Source organism: Leptonychotes weddellii, chromosome 2 (genome assembly GCF_054177405.1).
Source record: "Leptonychotes weddellii isolate Sample4059 chromosome 2, ASM5417740v2, whole genome shotgun sequence".
In the NCBI taxonomy this organism is placed as follows: domain Eukaryota; kingdom Metazoa; phylum Chordata; class Mammalia; order Carnivora; family Phocidae; genus Leptonychotes; species Leptonychotes weddellii.
In genome coordinates, this window is record NC_138370.1 from 94299671 (window position 1) to 94309598 (window position 9928).

Below are 9928 nucleotides of genomic sequence, written 5' to 3' on the forward strand. Positions count from 1 at the left end.
AAAACCCTGAGATCAGGAGTCACATGCTCTACCAACTGAGTCATCCAGGGACCTTGATATTTTATTGTTATTGTTATGTTATCTTTTATTTTATTAAAAGATGTCTAAATATTTTTTATATAGGAAGGGTATAAGAATATGCAACATTTAATACATGTAAGTAGAAACCATTTCTTTTGTACTTTTGGAAATAAGGTACTGTATACTCATCAAAAGATGAAGAAGTCAAAAGTGTGGCAAGATGGAATTCTGAAGATCACTCACTTAGGAAACAAAGTAAGTACAAGACAATTGACTATGGAGTCCAAAAGCTAGATTCTTGCCTTTTGATTGAATATTAAGAAGACTCTGTAGATGATAAAATGTTGGATATGTTCCTAAGCTGATATAGTTGTCAGCTTATAAAAGTTGTCAAATGATTGTCACGTTACAGTGATTAATTTATATGTTTTAAAAGTTCAGTAAATATTATTTAATTTGTTTTGATTTTTAAAATTTGAATTAGATTATCTGTAAAACTTTTTATTTTGGCACATTTTTTCTTTACAGGCAATAAGAGTTCAATGATACAAAAAAACTGTATTAAAATATATTTATTTATTTATTTTTTTAAAGATTTTATTTATTTATTCATGAGAGATAGAGAGAGAGAGAGAGAGAAGCAGGCTCCCAAGGAGCAGGGAGCCCGATGCGGGACTCGATCCCAGGACCCTGGGATCATGACCTGAGCCGAAGGCAGACGCTTAACCATCTGAGCCACCCAGGCGCCCTTAAAATATATTTCTAACACCATAATGCTCACAGTGGAATGGTACATACAGAGTTGACACACCATTTTAGGAAAGCTGCCAATGTCTAAAATTATGTATAGAGTTCTTCTATTTTCAGGTTTTCTTTGAATCATTTACTTTGGTTATGATATGATCCTTTCTTTTTTGGGGGGAAGGGGTTTGGTTTTGTTTTTTTTTTTTTAGATTTTATTTATTTGAGAGAGAGAGAGCATGAGCTGGGGGAGGGGCAGAGGGAGAGAGAGAAGCAGGCTCCCCGCTGAGCACAGAACCCGACACGGGACTTGATCCCAGGACCCCAAGATCATGACCCGAGCCAAAGTCAGGTGCTTGACCATCTGAGCCACCCAGGCCCTCTGATCCTAACGGTCTTGAGAGAATTATTTACTGGGTGATCTTTCACTTTACTAGATATGCTGATCCTTCTCTATGGTTTCTTTTTTCACCCCAAGTATCTGCATCTGCTGAATTGTAATTTTCTCATACCAGTTCTCATGACCTTATGCAACAGCCTTGGCTCCTCCATTCTTCATAACAACTCTTCGTTTGACTTCTGTGACACCACACTTTCCTGAGGTTGCTTATTGACATCTAAGTATTTTCTGTGGGCTCATTCTCTTCTCAAACATTAAAGTTTTCCTTAGAACTCAGTTGTGTATGTACTTACACAGAAATATATAAAGATATATAAATCTTTAATCTGTCTTTTTTTTAAAAAAAGTTTTATTTATTTATTTTGAGAGAGAGAGTGAGAGAGAGCACGAGGTTGGGGGGTAGAGGGAGAGAGAGAAGCAGGCTCCCAACTGAGCAAGGAGCCCAATGTGGGCCTCCATCCAGGACCCTGGGATCATGACCTGAGCCAAAGGCAGACGCTTAACTGACTGAGCCATCCAGATGCCCCAATCTCTGTCTATGTATATATATGTATATGGAGAGAGAGAAAAAGAAGTGATTTATTCTAGGGAATTGAATCATGTGATTGTGGAGGCTGATAAGTGCCAAGATCTGTAGTTGGTAAGATGAAGACTCAACAAAGCCAATTGTATAGTTTCAGTATAAATGATGGGAGGTTTGAGACTCAGGAAGAGCTGGTGTTTCAGTTTGAGTCAAAAGGCAGGAGAGCACTCATGTCCCAGCTCAGAGACAGTCAGGCAGGAGGAGTTTTCTCTTACTCAGTCTTTCTGTTCTCTTCAGTCCTTCCACTGATTGGATAAGGCCCACCCAGTTAGGGAGAGCTCTGTTTGCTTATTGTTTTTATTGAGGTATAACTGACATTTAACATAATACTAGTTTCAAGTATACAGCATAATAATTTGATATTTGTATGCATTGCAGAATGATGATAATAAGTATAGTTACCATCTGTCACCATAGTAAAATGATTTTTTCCTTTTATTTTTTGTGATGAGGACTTTCAAGATTTACTCTTAGCAACTTTTAAATATGCAATACAGTGTTATTAATTATGGTCATCATAATTAAAAAAAATGGTCATTTTTTTTTTTTTTTAAAGATTTTATTTATTTGACAGAGCCACAGCGAGAGAGGGAACACAAGCAGGGGGAGTGGGAGAGGGAGAAGCAGGCTTCCTGCGGAGCAGGGAGCCCCATGCGGGGCTCGATCCCACGACCCTGGGATCATGACCTGAGCCGAAGGCAGACGCTTAACGACTGAGCCACCCAGGCACCCCAATGGTCATTTTTTTTTAAGATTTTATTTCTTTATTTGACAGAGAGAGAGACAGTGAGAGAGGGAAGACAAGCAGGGGAGTGGGAGAGGGAGAAGCAGGCTTCCTGCTGAGCAGAGAGCCCGATGTGAGGCTCGATCCCAGGACACTGGGATCATGACCCGAGCCAAAGGCAGACGTTTAACGACAGAGCCACCCAGGCGCCCTGCTGTACATTATTTTATAAGTAGAGTTTTGAATCTTGACTCCCTTCATCCATTTAGCAACCCCCCTGTTACCCTCCCCCAAATGGATTTTTTTTTTTTAAAGATTTTATTTATTTGACAGAGAGAGAGAGAGAGAGAACAAGCAGGGGGAGCAGCACAGGGAGAGGGAGAAGCAGGCTCCCTGCCGAGCAGGGAGCCCGATACAGGGCTCCATCCCAAGACCCTGGGATCATGACCTGAGCCAAAAGCAGACGCTTAACTGATTGAGCCACCCAGTTGCCCCTCCCCCAAATGGATTTTTAAAAAACTTATATTGTCATGTGCCAGGCATGCTTTTAATGTGTCAAGTTACTTAGTCTACATAACTCCCCTTTTAGAGTACTGTTTTTCTCTGTATTTTACTGAGGTTGAAACTGAGACACAGAGAGATAAAGTAGCTTGTCCACAGATCTCACAGCTAGAGAGTGGAGGAGTCATATGCGACACTAGGCTTTTTGGCTCCAGAGCCCATATCCTAACCAGTCTATTGTCTCTCTTAATACTACAAATTTAAAAGAACAACTTTATTACATTTACAGATCTCCATGTTTTGTTTTTTTAAATTTATTTTATTTAAATTCAATTAATTAACTTATAGTATATTATTAGTTTCAGAGGTAGAGTTCAGTGATTCATCAGTTACATATAACATCCAGTGCTCATTACATCACGTGCCCTCCTTAATGTCCATCACCCAGTTACCCCATCCCCCCACCCGCCTCCCCTCCAGCAACCCTCAGTTTGTTTCCTATAGTTAAGAGTCTTTTGGGGTTCCTGGATGGCTTAGGATGGCTTAGGATGGCACCTGCCTTCGGCTCAGGTCATGATCCCAGCATCCTGGGATTGAGCCCTGTTTCGGGCTCCTTGCTCAGCAGTCTGCTTCTCAGTCTCCCTCTGCTGTTCACCCTGCTTGTGCTCTCATTTTCTCTGTCAAATAAATGAATACAATCTTAAAAAAAAAAAGTCTCTTATGGTTTGTCTCCCTCTCTGATTTCGTCTTATTTTATTTTTCCCTCCCTTCCCCTTTGATCCTCTGTTTTGTTTCTTAAATTCCACATATGAGTGAAATCATATAATTGTCTTTCTCTGATTGACTTATTCCATATTCTGTTCTTACTCCACATATCTATCATTGTGAAGTTATCAGTAAGACAAGCTTCTCAATGTAAAGGCTACTTATTATTATTAGTGAATTAACAATTAAAACAGAAAATTAAAAGAAAAACTAGTTTTGCTTTAAGCCTTCAAGTTCAATTTACAAATCCTATTAACTTTAGTTTAACTTTCAGTGGGTTTAATGTTCAGTCAACTTAAGTTGCACAAGCTAAATACTTTTTTTTTTAAGATTTTATTTGAGAGTGAGAGCGCAGAGCAAAAGAGAGAGTACAAGTTGGGGGGCAGAGGGAGAGGGAGAAGCAGGATCCCTGCTGATGTGGGGCTCAATCTCAAGACCCTGGGATCATGACCTGAGCTGAAGGCAGACACTTAACCGACTGTGCCACCCAGGTGCCCTACTAGGTATATTTTTTTAATGATTTTATTTTATTATTATTATTTTTGAAAGAGAGAGAGTGTGTGAGCACTAGTGGGCAGAGGGAGAGGGAGAGAGAATCCCAAGTAGGCTCCACACCCAGTGAAGAGCTTGATGCAGGGCCCCATCTTACAACCCTGAGATCATGACCCTGATATCACAACCCCAGCTGAAACCAAGAGTCAGGCGTTCAACCGATTGAGCCATCCAGTTGCCCCAAACTAGATACTTTTAATAATCCATCTGTCAACAAACATAAAATTTTAAATATTTTAAATTTACAAATTTATTTGATTTTTTTTTTTTAAGATTTTTTTTTTTTAAGTAATCTTCACTCACAACATGGGGCTTGAACACACAAACCTGAGATCAAGAGTCAAATGCTCCTACCAAGCCAGCCAGGTGGGGAGCCTGGGTGGCTCAGTTGGTTGAGCAACTGCCTTCAGCTCAGGTCATGATACTGGAGTCCTGGGATCAAGTCCCACTTCAGGCTGTCTGCTCAGCGGGGAGTCTGTTTCTCCCTCTGACCCTCCCCCTTCTCGTGCTCTCTTTCTCTCTCTCTCTCTCAAATAAATAAATAAAATCTTAAAAAAAAAAAAGCCAGCCAGGTGCCACCCCGCCCCCTCTTTTTAAAGTAATCTTTACATCCAAGGTGGGGCTCGAACTCACAACTCCAAAGTCAAGAGTGGAATGCTGTATTGACTGAGCCAGCCAGCTGCCCCTAAGTTTCTTTCTTTAGCATTTTAGTTGCCCTAACAAACAAAAACCTCCCAATTAAATCCTTCTAGTGTATCTAAGAAATTAAACATAAACAGTTATTCTTAAACTATAAGTATTCTAATGCTGTTTATAAACTTAGTAAAATTAATTTTCAATTAAAAAGTAACCTATCCAAAATGAATTTCTCAGTTACACATTTGGAATCATTAATGTGTAATTTGTCTAATCTGTTAGATGCATGTAAAATGTAAATTGAAGCATTAAAGTACCTTTTCTTTTTGAGAGAGAGAGAGAGAGGGAGCGGGGTTGGGGAGGAGGGGGCAGAGGGAGAGGGAGAGAGAAAATCTTAAGCAGACTCCATGCCCAGCTTGGAGCCTCATGTGGGGCTCGATCTGATGACCCTGAGATCATGACCTGAGCCAAAATCAAGAGTCGGACACCTAACTGACTGAGCCACCCAGGCGCCCCTATAAGTACCTTTTAAAGTAAAAAATAGGGACGCCTGGGTGGCTCAGTTGGTTAAGCATCTGCCTCCAGCTCCTGTCATGATCCCGGGGTCCTTGGATGGAGTCCTGTGTCCTCGGATCGAGTCCCGTGTCTGGCTCCTTGCTCAGCGTGGAGCCTGCTTCCCCTTCTGCCTGCCACTCTGCCTGCTTGTGTGTGCGCGCTCTCTCTCTCTCTCTGACAAATAAACAAAATCATTATTTATTTTTTTGTTTGTTTTAAAGATTTTATTTATTTATTTGACAGAGAGAGACACAGCGAGAGAAGGAGCACAAGCAAGGGGAGTGGGAGAGGGAGAAGCAGGCTTCCCGCAGAGCAGGGAGCCTGATGTGGGGCTCAATCCCAGGACTCTGGGATCATGACCTGAGCCAAAGGCAGACACTCTTTTAAAAATTTTTATTATTATTATTTTTATTTGACAGAGAGAGAACACAAGGAGGGGGAGTCGGAGAGGGATAAGCAGGCTTCTTGTGGAGCAGGGAGCCCGATGTAGGGCTTGATCCCAGGACCCTGGGATCATGACCTGAGCCAAAGGCAGACGCTTAACGACTGAGCCACCCAGGCGCTCCCAAATAAAATCTTAAAAAATAAAGAAAGAAATAAAAGTAAAAAATATTTTTTGAAAATTAAAATAACACAAATTACTTTAAAATCATTAATTGCATAATTACTAAAACCTATTCATGATCTTAGTTCAAAACATTGATATTTTTGGTTTGAATTACTGCCTTATCACTATCCAGTTCTAAATGTTTCAGGAGTTAAAAGGCACTTTCCCATAAGAGCCCCCTGGCTGGCTCAGTCCAAAGAGCATGTGACTCTTGATTTTGGGGTCATGAGTTCGAACCCCACATTGGGTGTAGAGAGTACTTTAAGTAAGTAAGTAAATAAATAAATAAATAGAGAGTACTTTAAATAAACAAACAAACTAACTTTAAATAAAAATGTTACTGTCCCAAGTAAATTAGAGTTATACCAGTGAACTGAAGTTACAAATTAGATTCCGGCCTGAGAGTTGAGACCTAGGGTTATAATCACTGTAACCTTACCAGCATCATAAAGGGACATGTTGAACCTTGTGTTTAGTTGGAGTAACAATGGGATCTCCAAGTCCATGCCCTTTAGGAAGGGTCTCATAGTTGATATCTTTTTTTTTTTTTAAATATCCTACCCATTTATTTGACAGAGAGAGAGACAGCGAGAGAGGGAACACAAGCAGGGGGAGTGGGAGAGGGAGAAGCAGGCTTCCCACCGAGCAGGGAGCCCGACGCGGGGCTTGATCCCAGGACTCTGGGATCATGACCTGAGCCGAAGGCAGACGCCCAACGACTGAGCCACCCAGGCGCCCCCTCATAGTTGATATCTTGGGTTTAAGTCCTATCATCTATTTCTTTTGATTTGAGTAGATGAATGTCTATGCCTATCTTCATTCATATTTTTAAATAATTTGTCTTAAACTAATCCATTCACTGTTGATGATATTCTGTGTAATTTTTTACTTATTTTTATTTTTAATTTTATTTTATTATTTTTTAAAGATTTTATTTATTTATTTGACAGAGAGAGACACAGTGAGAGAGGGAACACAAGCAGGGGGAGTGGAAGAGGGAGAAGCAGGTTTCCTGCAGAGCAGGGAGACCAATGTGGGGCTCGATCCCAGGACCCTGGGATCATGACCTGAGCCGAAGGCAGACGCTTGACACCTGAGCCACCCAGGTGCCCCTATGTAATTTTTTAAAAAATATTTTTCCTATTTGATTGGGCTAAGTCTTCAAAGTCTTACAGATTTTGTCTTATATTAAAAAGGCATCTGGTTAGATTCTGCATATCCTTCATGTCTTTGGGTACAAAATCGTAATATTGGGTTATGCTAGTGGTGTAATCCAATTTTATCTTCAGCGTATAGCATGTATTTTTTTTTTAATATTTTTTATTTTAAAGATTTTATTTATTTATTCATGAGAGACAGAGAGAGAGAGAGAAGCAGAGGGAGAAGCAGGCTCCCAAGGAGCAGGGAGCCCGATGCGGGACTCGATCCCAGGACTCCGGGATCATGACCTGAGCCGAAGGCAGACACTTAACCGTCTGAGCCACCCAGGCGCCCCTAGCATGTATTTTGAATGTCTATTTTATCCCTTACATTGGTAAGTCATAGGAAAACAAGATAAATTCAAGTTAGTTCCAGGGATTTTCTGTGATCAGGAAAGTTAGTAATCTCTCTGTATACTAAGTAACACCCTTGTTCTCAAATCCAAGCCACTGCTTACACCATTTCTCTTGCTAGTATTATCTTTACCTATCCAAATTCTTACTGTCAGGGTTACTTATTTTCATTAATTGAGTCATTTAATAAACATATGTTGCTGGTAGGCAGTGGGACAATTTAAATAAGACATATAAAGGCTATGTGGAAGACCAGTTAATGTCACATAGACCTTAGTTTGAATCCTGGCTCTTCACTTACTAGATGTATAATCTTGGCAAGTTATTTAGCTTCTCAAGGCCTACAGTCTCTTTAATAAAGTTGTCTTGAGGATTAAATGAGAAAATGTATAAACCTCTTAAAGTACCTGGCACATTGTAAGAATGCAATAAATGGTAACTTAATAGTTTCTGTCTTTAAGCAGCTTTTATCTAAGAACATAAGGATTATAATATGTATAGAGATATGCTTAGGGTTTTGTGGGAGTGATATCAAAGTCTGATTCTGGTTCAGAGAAGTCTTTCCAGATAAAGAGTATTTTTTGAATATTTGTTTTGTAAACAGAATTGATAGGTTGGAGGGAGGGGAGCTAAAGATGGTGTCATAGCTATAACAACATAGAGGATGAAACTATTAAAAATTTGGGTAACTATAAGCAGTTAAATATGCCTGGAATGAAGGGCTCATATTGGGCAATTGTAGAATATATGGCTTGAAGAGGCAGTCAGGAGTCCTATCACAGAGGACAATGTATACTCAGCTTTAGGAGCCAGTGAAGAATTATGAGCAGAAGAGTGACATAATCATATTTCTTTTTTATATCATTCTGGCAACAATGTATAACATAACATTTAAGCTGTGTAGGATGAAAGATTGAATTTAAGAAGACTGTAGGCTAAAGAATAATGTAGACAAAAAGTGGTGGGGGTCTGACCAAGCAGGCATTAGCAATGACAATGGAGAGAAAGGATGATTAGAGAGAAATTGTGAAATTATTATAGAACCTTAAGGTCTTGGACATGGAAGATGAGAAGAATCCATAATGACTTTCAGGTTTTTGTATTGTGATAGGATACACTGAGGTACTGAGATAGGATATCTCAAAAAGAAAAAGCATAAGTTTAGGAGAAAAAATTAAAAAATTTTTTAAAGATTCATTTATTATATATACATATATAGAGAGAGTGCATGCACTCATGCAAGCAGGAAGAGGGGCAGAGGGAGAGAGAACATCTCAGGCAGACCTTGCACTGAGTGCAGAGTCCGACTTGGAACCTGATCCCACGACCCTGAGATCATGACCTGAGCCGATATCAAGTGTCAGATGCCTAGCCGAATGAGCCACTCAGGCACCCCAAAATTAAGATTTTGAGTTCCATTTTGAACTTAATGAATTTGCAGTGTCATAGGAACATTTAAATAATTGGCTATAGAGACCTGCAACTCAGGAAAGTTCTGGGCTACTAATACTGATTGGGAGTACGTGGCATTTAGATGATATTTGAAGCTTCTGGAGTGGATTCATACATTTCTTTCTTTTTTTCTTTTCCTTTGAAGATTTTATTTATTTGAGAGAGCACACACGCAACAGAAGGAGAGAGGAGGAGGGCAAAGCAGAACCCCTGCTGAGTAGGGAGCCCAATGTGGGGCTCCATCCCAGGACCTGGAATCATGACCTGAGCTGAATGCAGATGCCCAACCAACTGAGCCACCCAGGCTCCCCTACATTTATTTCTTTAACAGATGTTTTTTGAGCACCTGTTATGAGTTACACACTGTTCTTGAGGATGCAGAGGGAACAAAACACATGAACCCCTGACTTCATGGAAACAACATGGAGGAGACAGACCAGTAAACTAAATGAATATGTTTGTCTAGTGGGTTAGGCAGACAACAAGGAGTAGAGTGAGCAAGGATGAGAATGGAGATCAAGGGGATTATGTAGGCCTTATTGGTCATTGTAAGAACTTTTGCTCTTATTCTTTGTCTCAGTAGATTTGCCTCAATAGATTTGCCTATTCTGGACCTTTCACATGAATGGAATGGTACAATAGGTAGTCTTTCATTGAATGACTTCTTTCATTTAGCATGTTTTCAAGTTTCATCCATGTTGAAGCATGTTTCAATACTTTATTCTTTTTATTGCTCGGTAATAGTCTATTGTGTGGATATATCACGTTTTTTTAATCTATTCTTCAACTGATACAGATTTGAGTTGTTTCCACTTTTTGGCTGCTATTTTTTTTTTTT

The 9928-nt window shown here is 39.8% G+C and overlaps 1 protein-coding gene across 1 annotated transcript in view; it reads left to right on the forward strand.

Annotated features, from left to right (window-relative positions):
- Window positions 1-216: 216 nt before the first annotated feature.
- The window catches only part of ZGRF1 (zinc finger GRF-type containing 1), a 61094-nt gene continuing 51382 nt past the window's right edge, over window positions 217-9928 (forward strand). The window contains exon 1 of the mRNA XM_081813124.1: window positions 217-276. Coding sequence (XP_081669250.1) covers window positions 217-276 — 60 coding nt within the window. The remainder of the gene's footprint in view (window positions 277-9928) is intronic.